Genomic DNA, 24,071 nt, shown 5'->3' on the forward strand with positions numbered 1-24,071 from the left:
CAAAGCCAGTTGGGTTAAAAAAAGTCAGACAAACATGTAACTTTTGAATCACCTGATTCTGAGAATCCTCGGGACTGAAGGTCACAAACAGGTTGGCTTAATAATTTACCTATAATGACCCCAGACAGTGGAGGAACATATATGTGCTCTGTCGGGTACAAAAGACCCCACTCTGTCTTCTGTTAGGATGAAGATGATCCAGTTTGGCATTCTCCTTGGGATTTTTCCCTTCTGTTTAGGTAAAGTTTCAAGGTAACATTTTTTACAATATAAGATTTGATGCAGTTTCCACAGCAGCTGATGTTTTCAAGAGTTGTATATACATGTGTGGTCTAATATTATTCCAAGTTAATTTTGGCATGCATGCAGAAAAACGAACTCCCTCTTTCTCTAGAAGATATTTACATGAGAGGATGCATTTTAACTTGTTGCATAGGGCACCTGTGGCACACATAGATGGCCTACTTGTACCTCCTTGAAGCCAGTAGGCTTCACCACCAAGGTTCAAAGGCCAGATGTTTGTGCTAATCTGAGGGCACATCCACATCTTTACTCAAACCTGAGAAAATTGGCTGAATCAGGCAGCAATAATTTAATATCTTCTGTAACAAATCCTCATCTACCACTTACCTAGCTTTCTGTGGGCATCTAACAGGGCTCTCTATCAGGAGTTATTTCTTTGCTGGTATGATCCCCCTGTGGTCAACCATACCCTCCACGCAATATAGCACAAAAATAAAACAGCAAAACCCATGCTGCAAGTGTGGCTCTTATATCACCTAGTTTCTACCCCCGACATGAAATTTGAAGAGTACATAGCTCATCTTTACTCAAGAATTACCATGGTGACTCCTAAAGAGATCAGTCTCAGTTTTCTTCATATATAATCTGTGAAGTACAGTAAAACCTTGGATTGCAAGCATAATTCTTTCTGGAAACATGCTTGTAATCCAAAGCACTCTTATATCAAAGCGAATTTCCCCATAAGAAATAATGGAAACTCAGATGATTCGTTCCACAACCATTTATTCATAAATCCTTCAGTTTATAGTCCATATAAAAAGATTATAGCATTGCGATAGGTTATATAACCATAAAATTTCCATCCACAAATAGCTTCTTCCACAAGGGGATTAGAAGCAAAATCCAACAGGAGCTACAGAGTATAAAAGAGAAGAGAGGCGCCTCTAAGTGTAGCAATATGGTTCCATTTAATGAAGGTACAACATTTTGCAACTCACATGGTTGATGAATAAAACAGGCACATCTAAGTATGCAGGCATCCGGGGTAAAGCTGTCCACATAGACTATCTTCTGCACCGCTGGCTGCCAGTCTGTAATCCTGACCGGCAAGACCACCCTGCAGTAAAGAGATCTGAAAGCGAAGGGCAGCATGGAAGGGATGACGTAGATGGCGGTGCGGAGGAAGGACTAGCCTGGATGCCTGCATCCTTAGATGTGCCTGTTCCAATCATCAACAATGTGAGTTGCTAAATGTTGTACCTTCATTAAATGTAACCATATTGCTACACTTAGAGGCGCCTCTCTTCTCTTTTATACTCAGCTGTGACTTGAGGCTACTTGTATATCAAGACATCGCTTGTATATCAAGTCAAAATTTATTTGAAAATTTTACTTGTCTTGCAAAGCGCACTTAAACCAAGTTACTCTCAAACCAAGGTTTTACTGTATATGCCTTTAACTTAGTACAGAGAGACAACAGTTGGTTGATTAAACTGAACCTTTCAGTATATTTAAAAGTCTACAAAAAATAATTACTGACATGTCACAGTATACAGCAAAAGTTTAACGAAAAGGTAAAGAAAAATAAAAAATCAGTGCAGTTTTTTTGTTACTAAAGCAATCCTTGAGCTCCAGGCAGGTAACTGCCTTAGCTGTGCAATCTATTGCAGGCAGGAGGAAGCATTCCATCATTCCTTTTTTCCTGCCAGTCAGACTGCAATATTGTAACTTTGTAGCAAGTTGCAAAGTGAGAGGCTGCAGCAAACATGTAGACGGGGTCATCTGCGCTCATGCACTTGGGGGTACCGTTCACACAGAGCGTGCTTATCAATGCACAGGACCAGGCGGAGACTGCAGTTATGTGATAAATCTAACATTAAGGCAGCCCCCAACTTAGAGATGAGCCTTCACTGTGTGCAGTAATAAAGTGCAGAGTTCCTCTACAAAGCAATTTGTCCCATGTCACTACACACTGTAACTTGTACGTTTGCATTAGTAGGGATGTGCTGAACCGGTTCCTACTCCACCATTCCACCGTACCTCTGTTACCTCACTCCCAGTAACAGAATGGAGTCCCGCCAATCGCATAGTGCTCTCACATAACTCCTTCACTTTCCGTACCTTGTGACCAGGCCATAGATCTCCGAAGCACAGGTTCAGATCTGGTTGCTATTGGATACCGAACGCTAGGGAGGGAGCCATAAAACGACCCTCTCACTACCGGAGCATATGTCACCTTACCAGGTAAGGTTACATGGTCTTGGTTATTCTTAGCAACTACACTCCTCTTTCTTGTCTTGCAGAGTTAACCCTTTGTAGGGGCGTTACTTCATACCCTGTTGTGCTTCATAGACCCAAGTTTTTTTAATATGTTAAGAACATCATCACCCCTTCGAATAACTTCAGACCAGGCTCAGAATGGTTAATGTAACTTTACTGAAGAAATGCAGGATAACAATTCAATATGAACAACGTCCTTTCCCTAATTCTAACTAGAATAGTGTAGTAGCCTAGGCATACCTACATGAGGTGAGAGTCCATTATGGCATTATCCATGGCTTGGACATCTTCTGAAAACTCCAGTTCCTTAAGCAGTGCCAAAAAATGCGTTCCCAGGTGATGCTGGAACTCATTGGACCCACCGGAGCCTGCAACTTGGAACTCATGGACCTCAAACCTAGTACACACGCAACGATTATTGGCCGACCGATCGTCCGTCTTTTGTCCAGAGTGGTGTTTTGTTGGTTGGAATGTGCCTAGACTGCACACGAATTTTCTCGCCCGACAAAATTCTACTTCAGAAGTGATGTCATGTGTTGGTTTGCTTTCTTTGTGTTCTTTCTTCTCTGAGCATGCCCAGTCTTGCTCATTAGATTTTTCCCTGTCGAAATCTATACTGACTGCATGAAAATCAGCCGTGTTTTGACGGCGGACAAAAATTTTATAGCCTGCACGCCAGATTTTTTTCGGACGAAAAGTCGGAGTCGGTGGTCGGATGAAAATTCCCTGCCGATTTTCTACGCGTGTGTATGAGGCTTCAGCCATCCCCTTTTTATAACACAGGTTGGCTGACTAGCACCAAAAGCCCAGAAACTGAGCTAAAAACATTTAACCCCTTCCCCAGTCTGGGTGAGCTGTTGGCTCTAGACTGTATAAGTTTCAACCTGCCTAAAAGCAATTATCTGTGTCAGGAAATTACTTTAGTTGGACTAGGATTTACACTTTTGTGTTATCCCTGAGCCAGCATCACAATCCAGAAATTAGATGTTGACTAGGGATGAGTAAATCTGCCGGGGTTTGATTCACAGCCAGTTTTTGTAAAACATCCTCAAAATTTGCAAAGTGTGACATTTTAACCGAACCCCATTGAGGTTTTTGGGAGAGGAGGGGGGGGGGGAGGAACGGGGGGACTTGATAATTAATTTGTCCTTTTGTGGGGCTAATAAACAAACTGCCTGACTTCCTATGCCTCGTTTTGTCAATACTGTCATTGGGAAATGTACAGAGATGTATAGTAACAAAGTAGAACTACTTAAGTACTGTACTTAAGTACCGAAATGCGGTATCTGTACTTTCCTAGAGTAGAATTTTTTTCTCCTACTTCTACTTTTACTTCACTACATTTTTTCGATGATTTCGATACTTCTACTCAAGTATTTTTTTTTTGTGCTGCATAGTTACTCGTTACTTTTAAAAAAAATTACCACTGCCAGAACAGTAGATGGTAGGTTGCATAAAGCTCAAAAAAATGTGTATAATGTCATTTGTAAATCAGCGCATACGGAAATAAAGGCTGTGTATAATAAAAGCTGCTATACCAAATCTTTCCAATAAAAAGAAAATATGAAACAAACAAATAAATGGTGCTACAGCGCTTAAAGTGCATCAAGAAACTACTAACAAACACAGGTTAATCATTTGAATAAATCATTTGAAATAATAAAAACAATATGATGTTCAAACTTTTGACTTCTTTCTTTAATAACTACATAACACAGTACTTGTACTTCTACTTTCAGTACTTGAGTAGAATTTTTTTTTCAAAACTACTGGTACTTTTTACTTTTAGTACTTAAGTAGCAAATTTTTTGAAAAAACTACTTGCAATACTTAAGTAAAAAAAATGTTGAATACTTTAGTACTTCTACTTAAGTAACTTTTTCTGCGAGCACTTCCACTTCTACTCAAGTAATTTTTTGATCGAGCACTTGTACTTTTACTCAAGTAGAAATTTCGAGTACTTTATACAAGTCTGGAAATGTATTATTGTCAAAGAAATAATAAATAAAATAAATGTACAGCAATGAGAGGGCCTTTTAATGAAGCTTTATTGAATCACATTAAAGACACATAAATTACCTAAATTACAGGAGGAAGTGATAAAGCTGTATGTGATGTAACAGAAGAGTATGATGTTCATGGACAGCCTCAAAAGAAGGAGGGGGAAGAGGGTGCCTTAGTAACGCTGACGAACAACTGGCTGCTCTTGGCCTGGGAGAATGAAAGTGTAGAAGATTTTGTCAGCAAGTCAACTATCTGCTAGGTGTGTTGTGACTCTATTGGTTGGTCATCTGGAGAAAAAAGACATGTGTGCCCTATCTCCAATTTATGCAGCCCCACCCTTGCTATATTCTTCAGGACCTTCATGCCCCCTAATACTGCCACGAACAGCACCTCTGCTTTTCATTTTCAACCTGCCCCTCATTCTGTGTACACTTGTCCCGTTATGCTGCATATCTTGACTTCCAGAATGTAGCATTTACAGGGGGGACACCCTGAGTCTGTGCCCCGCTCCACCGGACATGTATACCCAGCTCAAATGTCTCCCTTGGGGCCAGTGAAAAATATGTATGATAGTATTTTTATCTCTTGTGGGTCATCTCCCCTGTGAGTTGTTTCTAATAGCTGTAAGTAAAAGTCTGTCATTTCACTTACAGGATTGTAGCCCTTTTGTGGGGTCTGCCAATATAAAGAATAATATTGGCCCACAGTATGTGCAAAATGTTACCTGACATAGTCAATGCCCTTATAGGCATAGCATTTATGGTTTAAAAGGAGGAGTTCCTTTTTATTCACTACATTTTATGTATTAACCTCAGGATTTCCAACGTTAAATGCCAGACAAGAAGCTCTTAGCAGAGCGCTAGATGCATCCATTGATCAGCTGAATAGTCAATCCTGGGGTAGAAACCTATTGAAGCTGTCACATACTGAAGTGACAAGGATAAAGCCTTTACTACAGGTGGGTTAAACACGTTTCCTTAAGTACCATGAGTCCATCCTCTGCTCTAATGCAACTATAAAAACCCTGTCTCAAGTCTACAAATTTTCATTGAAATCTGAACTTCTTTTGGTTGCAGATGAGATATAAAATAGGCGATGAAGAGGTGTTTGAAGTAAATTTAAAATTTAGTGTGAGAGAAACTGACTGTGATAAGGATACAACCATCGACCCCAAAAAGTGTGAATTTAGTGCTGGACCATACATGGTGAGTACGGCATAATCCCTATCTGCCACTTAATACAAAGGGATCTGTAGTCTGTTTTGCGTTTACAAGCATTATTCAAATTTTATTAGACACAAAGGTTATATTTAAATGATAAAATTATGTAGACAAATCACCCCAACATTTACATGTTTACCATAAAGGCGTTCTTTAATTGCAAATCAACCTAATGCATGCTTTCCATTATTCTCAGCACCAATTTTCTGATATCATATCTCTCTCCCAAGCTAAATTTGTAAGGACTTTCATTACATCAGGAGTACAATATACCTTAGTTTTTTATATAATATATATTTTAAAAAGCTGCAGGAAATGTGCTAAAAATCTGTGGCCAAATGAGTAGTTTAATAATAGTGGCTGATGGCAAAATATCATAGAAAAAGAAGCATGGCTCTGTACAGCTTTTGCTGCATTGAGGCCAATACAACTGTTGGGTGCTCCCTATATCTGGAGTCTCCTTGTTTCAGGACCCCCAGAAAAATGGAGTGCTGCTATGAATTATATTTGACTTAGACAGAGAAAACAGTGCCTCAGAAATACAAATTCATAAAATTCCATTTATAAAAAAGATGATAATGAGCTGATCTGTAATGAATGCATCAGCTCATCTACATCTTCATCCATTATAGATCAAGTCAAATTTGGGTAACCGCCCTAACAATAAAGGATAATAAAAAGCAGCAGCTTTAAGTGAGACAACACCAAGCACGAAAGTAAATAAAAATAAGCTGCGCTAGTGAAAACTAATGATGGGTATTGTGCAATACACCAATCATAATAGTATTAGAGTGAGTATAGAAATTCACCCAAAAAATATTAATAAATGAGCACCAAGTGCCAGGTGGATAACAAAGATAGTGAGTACGCGTACACCTGATGACCACTAAAATCATAAACATATGAATAAGTGAATAAACCTAAAACAATAAAGGACATCTGATGACCAGTGAAAAACAAATAATAGGAGTGCAATATTTGTGACCGTAGACAATCACAAACACATAAATAATATGAATGAACAAATAAATCAAATGGGGTTACTCCATAAATAGAACTTAGTATAGTCCCAAAAATGCAATCCAGAACCAAGGTAGTGGGTGAAGTGAATGGAAACGATCCTGTAATATTATTCACCACAGTGTTCCCACACAAGTGACATGCATGTCTTCTTACCAGATTCTGGTATAAAATGAGCCTCTATGAATGGTTCCTCACAGCGCCACGCTGAAGAGATCCCCACCTCAGCAAACCCCCAGGTTATAGCCAGAAGTAGATAGTAGTGCCAGTATTGTCCACAAGATGGAGCTCCAATACACCATAAAAAAAGAAGTGGACTCTTTGGCGTACCACATTTGGCGAGACCAACGCAAGGTCCTCTCTGCCTTATCAGTGAGACATAAATCCAGCTCAGTCCGGCAAAGAGCCAGTGATCTGCGATTGGCAGGAGTCTGAGCCTGCTTAAAGGCGGAGGAAAGACATTCCAAACAAGCCTCCAGCGCTTGCTGGAGCTTCAACCGCTCCCGCTTCCGCTGGGAGGCTATCTGGATAACCCGACCTCGCAGCACTGCTTTATAAGCTTCCCACAGTGTCACTGGGGAGGAGACCGAGCCTGCATTGAGATCAAAGTATTCAGTGGAAGCTTATAAAAGCTCAGTTTGAATATCCGCAAGAGACAACAGGGAGTCATTCATTATCCACGAGGAACGCTGAGGCATACTCAAAATGGAATTACATTCCACCAGTAGAGGGTCATGATCCGACCAGGGGACGGCCAGGATGGAAACAGAATGAACCAGGGGAAGGTGTTTCCGCAACATAAAAACATGATCAATACGGGAGTGGGAACAGTGAGGGTGGGAGTAGTGTGTATAGTCCCTACCATTGGGGTGCATCTCACGCCACAGGTCCACAAAATCAGAAGAGTGCAAGGAGGAGACGAAGCGCTTGGCAGCAGACGAAGGAGCAGCTCTCTCAGGGGGGTATTTATCCAGGGAAGGGTTCAGTACAGTATTTGAATCACCCGCTAGGAGAAGAGTGCCCTTGGCATGAGACATGAGAAGGGAGCAGACATGGGACAGGAAGGGGCCCGGATTAGAGTTGGGAGCGTAGTAACTCAAAATCGTCACCTCAGTATCCTGAAGGAGGCCCTGGAGCAAGAGGTACCTGCCCTCAGGGTCCGCTATTTGCTTATCACAGCGAAAGGGGACAGCTTTGCGAAATGCGATCAATACCCCCCGTTGCTTAGTTTGACCAGTCGCCAGAAAAACTTGTGGGTAATGAGCATCTAAATATCTGGGGTGCGAGGAGGAGGAAAAATGGGTTTCCTGAAGACAAGCTATATCTATACGCTTCTGGCGGAGGAACCGAAAAACTTTAACCCTCTTCTGGGGGGAGTTCAACCCCTGCACATTCAGGGATAACCAGTTAAGCGTCATTTAAAAAAGAATACAAAAAAAAAGAGCAACTTACCCCGGATCGACCGCCCCACAGGACCTGGGAAGGGAAAGAAACAAGACGGAGAAGAAGAGGAGAGAACCACAAGAAGGAGAGACAGGGACAAAAAGGGAAACAGAAAAACACAAAGACGAAAAAACATATCATTAGCACAAATATGGTAACAAACCGAACGCGATGTTGGCGAACAGACTACGTACTTTTGCCCCTAAATTCACCCCGTCACTTTGCGCACTCGCCACAATGTGCTCACTAGTAACCCTCTTCGGGTCCTGGAAGAATTCCGTAGTCGCCTTGCTCGGCTGTATTCGGCCCCAGCACAGGCTGACCCTCGCGCTGCGGATGCCTTTTTGCAACGTGTTTCTTTACCTACGCTTTCGGCTTCTCATGTAACTCTTATGGATCGCGATATTCAGGAGTCCGAAGTCTTACAATGCATCAAGGAACTGAAGATAGGGAAGAAACCTGGCCCCGATGGCTTTACCGAATTGTTTTATCGGAAGTTTGCTACTGTCCTAGCCCCTCATCTGACAGCGATGTTCAATGCTGTAACAAACGGCCGATCCCTTACTCCAGACTTGTTAACAGCCAACATTATCATGCTACCCAAACCGGATCGGGATCACTCTTCATGGGCTAATTTTCGTCCAATTTCGCTTATCAATATCGATATGAAGCTATTAACCAAAATACTGGCTACGCGCCTGAATTCCTTCCTTCCTCGCCTGATCAAGAAGGATCAGGTTGGCTTCGGTCCCAGCCGACAGGCAGGGGATGCCATTCGGCGGATTATTCAACTTCAGCATTTTGCCCTTCAACGACGTATACCCACTATGCTTTTGTCCCTAGACGTGACTAAGGCTTTTGATACCCTGTCTTGGCCTTATCTCATGACTGTTCTCCGCCACTTTGGCTTCGGCCCCTCCTTTCTGTCCTGGCTTGCTGCCCTCTACGATTCCCCTCAGGCCCGTATCAGATATTACGGATTCGAGTCGCTCCCTTTTTCCATTGGCCGGGGTACGCGGCAGGGGTGCCTGTTGTCCCCCCTGCTGTTTGTCCTGGCCTTGGAACCCTTAGCTGACGTACCCATCATGACATCTCGGGCATTGAAGTGGCAGGCTCCCCGCATAAGATATCGTTATTTGCGGACGATATCTTGCTGTCTCTTACTTCGCCTAGGATTTCGCTGCCTAATCTCCTGGCTTTGCTGGATGAGTTTGCTGTTTTCTCTGGCCTGCATATTAACCCTGCCAAATCGAATGCGATGTCAGTTACCTTGCCTCCTGACGAGGTGGTGGCCCTTCAAGCAGCCTTTCCTTTCAAGTGGCACCCTGCTTTACCCTATTTGGGTGTTAAACTATCTCCTACGTATGAAGGTCTTTATGCGGTTAATTATCCGTCCCTCTTTCGCCATTTGACATCTTTGCTTTCTTCTTGGTCTCACCTTTCCTTGTCCTGGTTTGGCAGGATCACTGCTGTTCGTATGACCTATCTTCCTAAACTATTGTACTATTTCCGTGTGTTACCGGTTCCGATCCCCTCTCATATCTTACGTATTCATCAACGCAAGATTCTGAAATTTATTTGGGGTTCTTCCAGACCCCGTATTAATAGACGCGTTCTGTATGCTCGGAGGATTTCTGGGGGGTTTTCGGTACCGAACTTGAAGGCATACTACACCGCGGCGTCGATAGCCCCTCTCTCTCATTTGCATGACACGTTCCAGTTACCACTATGGGCCACGATTGACCTGGCAGATGCTAGCCCAGTCCCCCTTTCTTCTATTCCTTGGCTCCCTCCTAAATTTCGACCGCCAGATTTACGTCCTTGCCTCCTACATTCTCTCCGCCTCTGGGACTCCGTCAAGTACTCCGCTAATTTGATTTCACCCCACTTGCCTTTACTACGTCTCTTCCCTTGCCCTATGTTTCTGCCTGGTCTCACTAATCCGCGGGTGTTTTCCTGGTGGACTGACCATGGCTTTGTGGATGTCCACTCGCTATTTACTCCCACGAAGATACTCCCCTTTGGGGCCCTTCGCTCCTCGCATGATATACCTCTGCGAGAGCATTTTCGTTATATGCAACTCCATCATTTTCTTCAGCAACTCATTAAGCATAGACCCTTACCCTATACGCTGACGCCATTTGAAAGCATCTGTAGGGCACGGCCCCACTCACCGGGACTTATATCCCTTCTATATGCCTCCATCATCGCTTGCGATACACCCCCCTTCACGGCCTATCATTCTAACTGGGAACTAGAATTGGGGGGCGGTTTAGACAGGGAAGATTGGCAGCACATGACGGCGGCTCTCTCTAAGTGTTCCCGTAATGTCTTGATTCTGGAAAATGCATATAAGGTATTTTACCGATGGTATTATACTCCGGCCAGACTGGCTAAATTTATACCCGCCTATTCCCCCCTATGCTTCCGAGGATGCGCTCAGGAGGGGACTATGGCACATATTTGGTGGACATGTCCCAGGGTGCGCAGACTGTGGATTAGGATTTATGCCTTGCTCCGTAATATTCTTCAAGTCACCCTGAAGAAGGACCCGTACGAGGCTCTCTTGTGTAAGCCTATACCTGATATGACTCGTGCACAGCGACAGTTGGCTCAGCACTTGTTTACGGCTATGAAATTGACCATTGCCCGATCTTGGAAGACCCCGTTGCTTAGTTTTGAGGCGGCCAAAAACCGTATGAATGATATTCTTGTTAACGAAAAGTTGACTGCGATAGTTTCTGATACTCACGCTAAGTTTCTTAAGGTATGGGACCCCTGGATCTCGACAGTGGCCCCTTCTAGATTCCAGACCACCCTTCTCTCTCTTTAAATGCCTCCTGGGCGCACACCCCGCAGGACCTATTTCCCTTCTCCCCCCCCCCTTCCTCTTCCCCATCTTTTCTTTAACTTCTTTTCTTGTCGCCTCTCTTATTGTTTGTCCTATCTTTCCACGCTTTTCTTTCTTTCCTTTGTCTCGTATTGGTGTTTTTCCTCTCTGGCTTGGTACTTTCAGGCCCAGCCTTTGTTTGCTTATTGGAACGTAATGAACCTTTTCCTGACAGTATTTATAGTTTGGTCCGTGCTGTTTCCCAGTTGGCGCACGTACTGTGTCTGTAACATGTTCTGCCATTATCGATTTCTCTGCGTTCCAGTTTTTCTTATCCAATTGTACACATGTATCGTGTTCTTGATGTATGTCACTGCCTTTTTCAAAATAAAAACTTTTGTACAAGAAAAAAGAAGTGGACTCGATAGTGTGATACTGTACAGCATTTAATAAATAAATGTAAAATTCCACTTACATGATACAGATAAAAACTTGCATAATCAGGAAGCCGGCCGGCCGGCTCTCGTGTAGCCCATCCTCAGGGCAGCGCAGTGACGTCAGCACGCCGTACCCTACGCGCTCATCTACAAAGACTTCTAATGGGGATCATTATAGATCAGCTCATTATCTTCTTTATTATGAATGGAATTGTATCTTGTTCATTTATTGTAAACCTGAAATATGTTACTATGTAATAAACTATTAATTATGTCTACTACTGTGATTTGCCTCATGTAAAGTCCCATGACATTGTATACTTTGTATTGTATTGTATTCAGGGATGGAGGCATCTCACATATGGTGCCCCGGATCATTATCATTTATTTGATTATAGGAAACACCGTGTGAAAGTCAAGTAATGGTATCCCGTAAAAAAGCTTTAGTTGTAAAAGCCCGTTGCAACCTCTACACTACCTCGTCATCTGAATCTCACAGCAGCGAGGAGGTAAGTATTAAAAAAGTTTGGATATTACCGTATTTATCTGTGTATAACACGCACCGACGTATAACACGCACCTCAAATTTAGGAGGGAAATTTTAGGAAAAAAGCTAAAATTTTAAATAAACAGCATTTTTTTTAATCAAATGCAGTCTTACCAGTGCCCGTGAATGCAGCCTCATCAGCGCAGTGTTCATAAATGCAGCCTCATCAGCGCAGTGTCCCTCAATGCAGCCTCATCAGTGCAGTGTCCATCAATGCAGCCTCACCAGCGCAGTGTCCATCAATGCAGCCTCACCAGCGCAGTGTCCATCAATGCAGCCTCGCCAGCGCAGTGTCCCCAAAGCAACCTCGCCAGCGCAGTGTCCCCAATGCAGCCTCGCCATTGCGGTGTCCCCAAAGCAGCCTCGCCAGCGCAGTGTCCCCAAAGCAGCTTCGCCAGCGCAGTGTCCCCAATGCAGCCTCGCCAGCGCAGTGTCCCCAAAGCAGCCTCGCCAGCGCAGTGTCCCCAATGCAGCCTCGCCAGCGCAGTGTCCCCAATGCAGCCTCGCCAGCGCAGTGTCCCCAAAGCAGCCTCGCCAGCGCCATTGCAAAATATATATACACACCAATGCACAGAGCGGTGATATAGTTAAAAAAAAAAAAGCCGGCCAGCGCTGAGGCAGAGGGGGTGGGGCCGGGCTGAGGAGAAGGGAGGACGAGCGGCTGCTGTCATCTAACGTCCCGGCGCCTATGATAGGCGGGACTTCCTATGACAGCAATCGTTCGTCCTTCCTTCTGCTTGGTCCGCCCCCCTCTGCCTCTCAGCGCTGCCCGGCTTTCTTTTTTTTTTTTTTAATATATCGGCCGTATAACACGCATTGGTGTTTTGCCCTCCATTTTTAGGAGGAAAAAGTGTGTGTCGTACGCCGATAAATACGGTATATTGTTTATGTTTTCATCTGGATCTTTAAAGTGACACTAAACATTATCTTTGTTTTTCAAAAATAATCTATACATATTCACTACTTAAAGAATATGTTATCCCAACATTTCATGTTCTATTCCTGATATGTACCTGTTGTACCATGTACTTGTAATTAAAAGTATCCTGTTCTCTTTGAATTTCTTCCCTTGTGTGAAATACCTGGGGGATCCTGCCAGTCCCCCTGCCTGCCTATTTCAAACTGTCTTTGCTAGGCATGAAAGCGCATCCTTCCCAGCATGATCAGTTTCCTGTCATTCACTGGGAAGATCAGTCTGCTGCTGTTTCTCCCCCCCCCCCCCAAGCTCCCTGAGCTCCTAATGCAGTTATAAACAGAGATTATGTGATCACTTATAAGAAAAAAAAAATGGATGCACAAATGTTTTGCCATTCATTACTATTTTAAACTGAATGGGTTGTTTCAAAAGATAAAAGTTCACATATGATTTATTGGCCATGTAATGTATTTTTCATTAAATTGTTTCTTACAATGTTTTTCTGCCTCCTTGTAGCATCCTCTGTGAGCTCCTGAACCTCTCCTTGTTCCTCTCACATGCATTTGAAAAGAACAGTGCATATTTGTTGCGGTTTTGTGCACTGCTCTTTGCACACTACACATCCCATAGTCTCTGGTCCATAGCCCATAGGCCATCTCAGGAATAAAAAAGAGGGAGGCTACACTCTTACTTACATTGGGACCATGGACCAAGAACAAACATAGCCACCCTCTAACAGGTAGTTGATTACAGCAGCCAAAAAAAAGTAATTTGGAGATCTGGAAGAGACTGAGAGTAATAGAAAGTACTTTTTTAAATTAAGAACACATAGAATATATCACATAGAATATACGGTAGCTCACAAAAGTGAGTACACCCCTCACATTTTTTTAAATATTTTATTATATCTTTTCATGTGACAACACTGAAGAAATGACACTTTGCTACAATGTAAAGTAGTGAGTGTACAGCTTGTATAACAGTGCAAATTTGCTGTCCCCTCAAAATATCTCAACACACAGTCATTAATGTCGAAACCGCTGACAACAAAAGTAAGTACACCCCTACGTGAAAATGTCAAAATTAGGCCTAATTAGACATTTTCCCTCTCCGGTGTCATGTTAGTGACCCGTTAGTGTTACAAGGTCTCAGGTGTGAATGGGGAGCAGGTGTGTTAAATTGTGTGTTATTGTTCTCACTCTCCCATACTGGTCACTGTAAGTTCAACATGGCACCTCATGCAAAGAATCCTCTGAGGATCTGAAAAAAAAGAAATGTTGCTCTACATTAAGATGGCCTAGGCTTTAAGAAGATTTCCAAGACCCTCAAACTGAGCTGCAGCACGGTGACCAAGACCATACAGTGGTCTAACAGGACAGGTTCCACTCAGAACTGGCCTCGCCATGGTCGACCAAAGAAGTTGAGTGCACGCGCTCAGCGTCATATCCAGAGGTTGTCTTTGGGAAATAGACGTATGGGCAATAAAAGTGAGTGCACCCCTAAGTGAAAATGTCCAAATTGGGCTCAAAGTATCAATATTTTGTGTGGCCACCATTATTTTCCAGCACTGCCTTAACCGTCTTGGGCATGGAGTTCACCAGAGCTTCACAGGTTGCCACTGGAGTCCTCTTCCACTCCTCCATGATGACATCACAGAGCTGGTGGGTCTTAGAGACCTTGCGCTCCCCCACCTTATGTTTGAGGATGACCCACAGATGCTCAATAGGGTTTAGGTCTGTTTGTCTTAAGCAATCTGTTTACGGGCTTTCTTGTGCATCATCTTTAGAAGAGGCTTCCTTCTGGGATGACTGCTATGCAGACCAATTTGATGTGGTGTAAGACGTTTGGTCTGAGCACTGACAGGCTAACCCCCCCACCCCTTCAACCTCTGCAGCAATGCTGGCAGCACTCATACTTCTATTTCCCAAAGACAACCTCTGGATATAATGCAGAGCACGTGCACTCAACTTCTTTGGTCGACCATGGTGATGCCTGTTCAGAGTGAAACCTGTCCTGTTAGACCACTGTATGGTCTTGGCCACCGTGCTGCAGCTCAGTTTGAGGGTCTTGGCAATCTTCTTATAGCCTAGGCCATCGTAATGTAGAGAAACATTTTTTTTTTCAGATCCCCAGAGAGTTCTTTGCATGAGTTGCCATGTTGAACTTCCAGTGACCAGTATGAGAGAGTGAGAGCAATAACACCAAATTAGGACACCTGCTCCCTATTCACACCTGAGACCTTGTAACACTAACGAGTCACTAATATGACACCGGGGAAGGAAAATGGCTAATTGGGCCTAATTTGGACATTTTCATATAGGGGTGTACTCACTTTTGTTGCCAGCGGTTTAGACATTAATGGCTTTGTTGAGTTATTTTGAGGGGACAGCAAATTTACGCTGTTATACAAGCTGTGCTCTCACTACTTTACATTGTAGCAAAGTGTCATTTCTTCAGTGTTGTTATATGAAAAGATATAATAAAAGATTTACAAAAAAGTGAAGGGTGTGCAAACTTTTGTGAGATACTGTATATTTCGTTAATCAAAGTTTAGTGTCACTTAACCACTTGCCGACCGCCGCACGGCTATTTACTGCGGCGGTCAGCCCCTCACAGGCAAAGCGACGTAGGACTACGTCGCTAGCCTGTGAGGCTCTAGGGAGGCGCGCTCCCGCTCGGTCACGGACCCCCCCTACGCGTGTGCCAGGCGGACCCGATGTCCGCCGGGCACTCGCGATTGTCCGTTACAGAGGGAGAAGGGCAGGCGGCTAATGTAAACACAGCCGCCTGTCATTCTTCCCTGTGTAAGAATGGAGATCATACGGTTCTGCTATGTAGGACCGTTGATCTCTGTTCTTACACCTCAAGCCACATCCAATCACAGTTAGAAGCACGCCCCTAGGGACACACTTAACCCCTCCCTCTCAAAAAAAGTTAACCCCTTCACTGCCAGTGTCATTTTTACAGTAACAGTGCATATGTATAGCACTGATTACTGTAATAATGTCACTGGTAACCCCAAAAGTGTCAAAAATGTCAGTCAAGGGTCCGATCTGTCCGCAGCAATGTCGCAGATCGCTGCCATTACTCGTTAAAAAAAAAAACAACAAAAATGACAAAAATCTTTTCCTTAGTTAGTAAACGCAATAACTTTTGCGCAAACCAATCAAAATACGCTTTTTGCGATTTTTTTTACCAAACATATGTAGCATAAAACAAATTGGCCTAAAATGTTAAAAAAATTTGATTTTTACATTTTTTGGGGGGGAATTTCATATACAAAATGTGAAAAATATTGTTATTTTTGCAAAATTTACGCTCTTTTTTTGTTTATAGCGCATGATGAAAAAATCGCACAGGTGATCAAATACCACCAAAAGAAAGCTCTGTTTGTGGGGAAGAAAATACATCAAATTTGTTTAGGTACAGCGTCGCACGACCCCGCAATTGTCAGTTAAAGTCACGCAGTGCCGAATCGCAAAATAGGCCCTGTCAGGAAGGGGGTAAAATCTTCCGGGGCTTAAGTGGTTAAGAGGCATGGGGCAATGCTTGTGTAGTGCTAATTATGAGGCTTTGCACATGTGTAGGTTGCTTTAGATTGAAAAATATCGTTTCTAAAGAACACAAGGAAGTTGCCAACTGGACAACTTTATCCATTTTGGAGCGATAAATAAATTCTGGCAGCTTTTAACTGATCATGCTAAACAATCAATATTTGCTCATACCAGAATTGTGTTTCATAAATAAATATGAATACATTTATTTTTGTGCAGCAAGCTGGGGATGAGTGTGGAGAGACTGTACATCCGGACGTTTGCAGACTTTGAAAGTGGCGGGGTTATAGTGCGTATAAGGGCAATCATTTTTTTTTTTTTGGGATACAGTAGTAAAAATATATTATTGCTGTCTGTGTTCCCTGCTGGAGAGATCCACCTTCAATATTTGTCATGGCAGTAATTCTGTCGAGTACAGAAAGTCAAAGAAAATCCAAAATTTTAGAGTTGTCACCAGAATAGGATGTAGAGAGATATCTTCCAAAGGGAACACCCAGCGGAAGATTTTCACTACTTTTAGAGAGTTTTCCATTTAAGTTTCCTGTTGATAAGACACAGACAGTAAAACTAAAAAAAAAAAAAAAAAAAAACCTGACTGGAGTTTTAACCATTCCATTCTGTATCTACGGATGACCTTTAAATATAATTAGTCTTGCATATGAAATCTGTTTGCAGGCCTGAATTTTACATGGCCCAAATAGGCAGTATACTGTATACACTCACCGGCCACTTTATTAGGTACACCTGTTCATTTGCTTGTTAACACAAATTGCTAATCAGCCAATCACATGGCAGCAACTCAATGCATTTAGGCATCTAGATGTGGTGAAGACATTTTGCTGAAGTGCAAACCAAGCCTCAGAATGGGGAAGAAAGGGAATTAAAGTGACTTTGAACGTGGTGGCATTGTTGTTGGTGCCAGATGGGCTGGTATGAATTAAAAAATGTTGATCTACTGGGATTTTCACACACAACCATCTCTAGGGTTTACAGAGAATGTTAAGAAAAATAGAAAATATCCAGTGAGCAGAAGCTGTGTGGACAAAAATGCCTTGTTGATGTCAGAGGACAGAAGGTAATGGGTAGACTGGTTTGAGATGATAGAAAGGCAACAGTAACTCAAATAACCACTCGTTACAACCAAGGTATGCAGAATACCATTTGAATTTACAGCACATTGAATCTTGAAGGAGATGGGCTACAGCAGCAGAAGTCTGCACCAGGTGCCACTCCTGTCAGCTAAGAACAGGAAATGGAGGCTATAATTCACAAAGGCTCACCAAAATTGTTCAATAGAGGATTGGAAAAACATTGCCTGGTCTGATGAGTCTCGATTTTAGCTGCGACATTCAGATGCTAGGGTCAGAATTTGGCGTAAACAACATGAAGGCATGGATCCATCCTGCCTGTATCAATGATTCGTGCTGGTGGTGGTGGTGTAATGGCATGGGGAATATTTTCTTGGCACACTTTGGGCCCCTTAGTACAAACTGAACATTGTATAAATGCCAAGGCCTACCTGAGTATTGTTGCTGACCATCTCCATCCCTTTATGACAGGGGTGGGGGAACCTTTTTTCTGCCAAGGGCCATTTGGGTATTTATAAAACCATTCGGGGGCCGTACAAAATTATCACCTTAAAAATTTGCCTGTTATATTTGGTCAAACATTTAATTAACTCACCCCTAATGTGATGGTGAGGTGTGTGATGTTAGCTGGTATTGATGATGTTGCTACTCGCAACAGGTTTTCCAGGTTTGCGTCGGTCAGTCTGGAGCGCAGTCGACTTTTTTGTGGTGGTAAGTTTTGAAAAGAACTGCTGGCAGGTACTGCTGGTGGGTATAGCTGGCTGGCACTGCTGTGGGTACTGCTGGCTCAGGCTGGCACTGCTGGTTTGTACTGTGCTGTAAGTACTGCTGGATGGTACTGCTGGCTCAGGCTGATACTGCTGTGGGTACTGCTGGCTGGTACTGCTGACTCAGGCTGGTACTGTGCTGTAGGTACTGCTGGCTGGTACTGCTGTGGGTACTGCTGGCTCAGGCTGGTACTGATGGCTGGTACTGTGCTGTGGGTACTGCTGGCTGGTACTGCTGTCTGGTACTGCTGGCTCAGGCGGGTACTGCTGGCATGTACTGCTGGCTGGTATTGCTGTGGGTACTGCTGGCTGGTACTGTGCTGTAGGTACTGCTGGCTGGTACTGTTGTAGGTACTGCTGACTCTGGCTGGTACTGCTGGTTCTGCTGTGGGTACCGCTGGTTCTGGCTGGTACTGCTGTGTGTACTGCTGGTACTGCTGTGTGTACTGCTGGCTCTGGCTGGTACTGCTGGCTCTGGCTGGTACTGCTGGTTCTGGCTGGTACTGCTGGCTCTGGCTGGTACTGCTGTGTGTGCTGCTGGCGGGAAATGCTGGCTAGGAGAAGTGTAGCAGCGCCACACTGGAGGAAGAGGTGATGTTTCCTGTATTGGTCACAGGCGGAGTGCATTTGATATCACTCCGCCTGTGACTCACTCAGACTGTCATAATGGAGCAGGAACTATACAGGGAGCATCGGCTCCATTCTGACAGATCAGCTGAGAGACACAGACTCAGCTGCATGGGGGGCTGGACCAGATGACTTTGAGGGGCGGATATGGCCCCCGAACCGTAGGTTCCCCACCCCTGCTTTATGACTACAGTGTACCCATCCTCTGATGGCTCCTTCCAGTAGGATAACGCACCATGTCACAAAGCTCAAATCATCTCAAACTGGTTTATTGCACATGACAATGAGTTCACTGTACTCCAATGGCCTCCACAGTCACCAGATCTCAATCCAATAGAGCATGGGTCTCCAAACCATGGCCCTCCAGTTGTTCAGGAACTACAATTCCCATCATGCCTAGTCATATCTGTGAATGTCAGAGTTTTACAATGCCTCATGGGATGTGTAGTTCTGCAACAGCTGGAGGGCCGTAGTTTTTCAGATCCCTGCAATAGAGCACCTTTGCATCATGGATGTGCAGCCAACAAATCTGCAGCAACTGCGTGATGCTTTCATGTCAATATGGATCCAAATCTCTGAGAATGTTTCCAACGTCTTGTAGAATCTATGCCACGAACAGTTAAGGCAGTCCTGAAGGCTAAAGGGAGGTCCAACCCGGTACTAGCAAAGTGGCCGGTGAGTGTAAATAAATTGCCCTATAAAATTGAATGGAAAAAAAGCCTTCTATAAAGCATTTCTCTTAAGCCTGCAGCATTTGTAAACTACATAATTTAGTATAATATATTGTTCCTTTTCTTTCATGACACAAGACATTCTGGACAATTCCCAGCTCACCTCAAGGAAGGATAAGGAGTAATCCAGGTGAGAAATGATTAGCAATTTACCCCCCATTGATTACCCCCAGGCCCTGCTAGATATCATCAATCACTACCAATTGCCATCCCATCTGTCCTACGTAAAGCACATCTGAATCCTGCAGAGCAAACTGCATAGCATTTTCATTTATCTTCCCAACCCTTTGGTCACTGTCTGGAGCCGTTTCTATGTTCAAGTGTAGCCCTCTGAGATTATTTTATGACTAATCTCCTAACAATCCTCCACCCATAGCACTCAATAGAGATTTTTTTTCAGTCACTCAAAGTAAAAATTGCCCATGTAGCCCTACCCTAGTTCTTTTTCTCAGAAGTTCTGCAGCATTTTCCCTTTCAGATCCTAAAAAAGGACATCAGTTCCTTCTTCTTCCTGTTGCTAAATTTCCAGAATACATATATGGGTAAATAACTGGTCAAATGGGGGTTTATTTACGAAAGCAAGAGAGGGTAAATTTGTCAAAATTCTTTAGAGAAACCAATCAGCTTCTCAGTTCATTTAACCTCTTCCAGACCCCCCCACGCATATATGCCTCGGCAGGGCAACCCTGCGGACCTGATGTTCACCGGCACCTGGCGATCGTTTCCAAGAGAGGCAGAACGGAGGTCTGCCTATGTAAACAAGGAAGATCACCATTCTGTCAGAGGGGAAGATGGAGATCCTTGTGTTTCTGCTAAGCAGGAACACCGATTTGCCTTTCCCCAGTCAAACACCCCCCACACAGTTAGCAAGCACTCCCAGGAAACCCCTTTAACTCTTTGATCGCCCCTGATGTTAACCCCTTTCCTGCCAGTGTCATTAGTACAGTGACATTGCTTTTTTTTAGCACTGATCTCTGTATTGGTGTCACTGGTCCCCAAAAAGTGTCACCCAGTGTCAGATTTGTCAGTCGCAATCCCGGTAAAAATCACTGATCACCGCCATTACGAGTAAAAATATAAAAAATAAATAAAAAATTCCATAAATGTATCCCATATATTGTAGACGCTGTAACTTTTGCATATACCAATTAATATACGCTTATTGGGATTTTTTTTTACTAAAAACATGTAGCAGAATATATATTGGTCTAAATTGGTGAAAATTTTTATTGTTTACATTTTTTTTATTGGGTATATTTTATAGCAGAAAGTAAAAAATATATATATATTTTTTTTTCAAAATTGTCGGTCTATTTTTGTTTATTTTTTTGTTAATATTACCTCTGCAAGAAACAAACTAAGGCCTCATACATGTTTGGAAATGGGGCAGTTAGCAATTACATACAGGAAATCCAGCAGGCCAGCAATAAGAGGCTGACAGTTCCTGCAGCTAATCGTGGCGATTTACATGTAATCACTCATGGAGCGATTACCTGCAATGATTGGCTCTGAATGCAGATTGCAAAAAAAAGTCTTCTTTTCAATGAATAAATAAACAAAGTGTTTTATTTGACCAGAGCTACTTATATATGACTGAACAATGAACATATGAAGACCAGCTCTTTTATATGTCACTAAACTTTCTCAAGGCTGAATAAATACTTTTTCTATGGTACCTAAGCATATAGTATCAATATTCGAAGGCTGCTCTGCTGTGATATTTTTATGAAAGCAGTTGAGTGACGCTCCTTTGCAACTTGTCAGACAGGCTTTTGAGTGGAGGAATGTCCTCTGGTCTAGTGTGACCCTGCCTCCCCTTTCACTAAATTGTGAATAATCACACATACAATGGGTATAGAAAAGAATCACGCCCCTTTGAAATAATCACATTTTGTTGCTTTGCACACAGAAATGAAGACAGACACCATTTTTGTTGTATCCAGCTTTAGTCTTTTGGGATATGTCTCTACTAACTTTGCACATCTAGACTTTGCAATATTTGCCAAATCTTCTCTGCACATATGCTCAAGTTCAATTAAATTTGATGGTGACCGTTTGTGGACTGAAGTCTTTAAGTCATTCCAGAGATTTTCAACGGGGTTGAAGTCTGGGCTCTGACTAGGCCATGCAAGGACACTCACCTTTTGCTCCTTCAACCACTGTGTGGTTATTTTTGCTGAGTGCTTTGTTTCATTGTCATGTTGGAAGGTAAACCTTCTCATTGACAACTTTCTGGCAGAGGGCAACAGATATCCCTCAAGAATTTCACCATATTTTACCCCAAACATTTTTCCTTCTATCCTGACAAGTGCTCCAGTCTCTGCTGCAGTGAAACACCCCCATAACAGGATATTACCACCTCCATGCTTTACTGTAGGAATGGTGTTATTTGGAGGGTGAGCTGTATTGGATTTCTGCCAGACATATCGAGTGAGGTTGAGGCCTAATAATTAAATTTTAGTTTCATCTGACCATACCACCTTTCTCCATGTGACCCCAGAATCTTCAAAATTTATTTTGGCAGAGCGCAGTTGTGACTGCATGTGGCCTTTCTTGAGGAGTTGCTTTTTTTCTTGCATCCCTTCCATACAAGCCACATTTGTGGAGAATTTGTGATATTGTCACATGAACACAAGGACCACTCTCTGTTATAAATTCCTGCAACTCCTTCAGAGTTGCTGTAGGCCTTTTGGTAGCCTCTCTGACCAGTTTCCTCCTGATTCTTTTATCCAGTTTGGAGCGATGTCTTGATCCAGGGAGGGTCTGTATTGTACCAATTACCTTCTACTTCCTAATAATAGACTTCACTGTGCTTTTAGGCATTGAAAAAGCCTTTGAAATAGTTTTGTATCCATCTCCTGCCTATCCACAAGTCCTGGAAGTCTTTTGACAGTGTATTGCCACTCATAGTTGATTGTTTGCTTCAGTTACACTACCAGGGACTGAAATTCTCCAGGAAAGCTCTTTTCACACTGAGCTAATCAAAATGATAATAGCTGAAAGCCAACTGACTTTGTGTGTCATTGAGAAGGTGATTAGCTACACCTGATTGAGTGTACAAGTAATTTTTAGGAGGGGGTGATCCTTTTTCCAACTCTGTGATTCTGTTTTTGATTTTTTTTTCTGACATGTTGGTGTTGGATGTTATAGGTTGCACTGAGTAAATATGGCTAGATGGCTAGATAAAACAAAACCTGTGTCTGTCTTCATTTCAGGCTACAAAGCAACAAATTGTGATTATTTTAAATTTGGGCAGGGAGGGGCGTGATTCTTTTCTATACCCACTGTATATGAGGTTATTGCTAAGACAATCCTTTTTGTATGACTATTGATCACTTTTGAATACATTGGCAAATATGTTACAGGGACCAACATCCTGATTCAGGCATAATGTAAGGTTAAGGTTTCTAAACACACCACAGTATGTTATCGGCATGATATTCATCTTATTGTGACGATTCCCATATACCATACTAAAATATGCTCGGCCAGCTGTATCTTCTGGAGACAAAGCATGTTGTTTTTTGCTTTTTGATTTCTCTTTTTAGTAGTCTATTAAAACCAATAGACAGACCAGCCTGTCTAGACAATAACGTTTCCAGATTGTAAGTCCAGGCCAGAATATTATCAAATGGTCATTACCAATAACATTTTTTTCCAACAAAACACATGATGGAGGGAACTGTTTTTTTTTCCTGACAGTTATGCTATTAACTTTTGATAGGGTTTTAACCAGCCTGTTCTTTGACGATCAGCTTATATGTAGATGTCTTGAGGCAAATTCCTTTGAGGATTAAGGGATACAATAAAAATGCATTACAAATGCTGAAGAAAAAAGATGAATGCTGGGAGATTCCATAAGGGTTGGGTTATACAAAATTTATGGACTGTCACTTTTGTGAGTGAGTTTGTGTCCTTATAGTGCGGTATTTATCTTCTGTCACTGTGATAGTAGTCTGTAATTTGTATGCTCGTATAATAATACATTCTTTTCTTTTAACATGTTCATTAGAGAGATTTCCATCCCAATGGGATCCATTTGGAAAGAGGAATCAGATGATGAACCCACGCTGGGAGGAGGAAGATAGGACTTTAGACCATTTTCTCAACGAGTAGATGTGTGTTGTGTACTTTACATACGTTACATAATATTAAAACCTTCTACTGATACCTAATGAGATCAGAGTTCCTTAATGCATAATAAATTGTTCACTCATTCTACACTGAGTGGTTTTGACTTGGTTACGTCAACCACAATCATATTGTAGAGGGATGGGAGGAAGAAGGTTGGCTACTCTACTCTGCCACTGGCCATATCTTATGCAGAAACAATAGCCAGCAGCCATAAAAATCAAACCCATCCT

The 24,071-nt window shown here is 42.7% G+C and overlaps 1 protein-coding gene across 1 annotated transcript; it reads left to right on the forward strand.

Moving 5' to 3' along the window:
• Positions 1–141: 141 nt before the first annotated feature.
• Positions 142–23,882, forward strand: SPP2 (secreted phosphoprotein 2; the record flags this gene model as incomplete). The annotated part of the gene is given in 7 exon segments (XM_082260891.1): positions 142–159; positions 161–239; positions 5,343–5,485; positions 5,604–5,732; positions 11,876–11,986; positions 19,786–19,837; positions 23,720–23,882. Coding segments are annotated over 7 exon segments (636 nt in total). The 3' UTR covers positions 23,824–23,882.
• Between the last annotated feature and the right edge of the window lie 189 nt (positions 23,883–24,071).

Source organism: Pelophylax lessonae (genome assembly GCF_965119305.1).
Source record: "Pelophylax lessonae genome assembly, chromosome: 6".
NCBI lineage: Eukaryota > Metazoa > Chordata > Amphibia > Anura > Ranidae > Pelophylax > Pelophylax lessonae.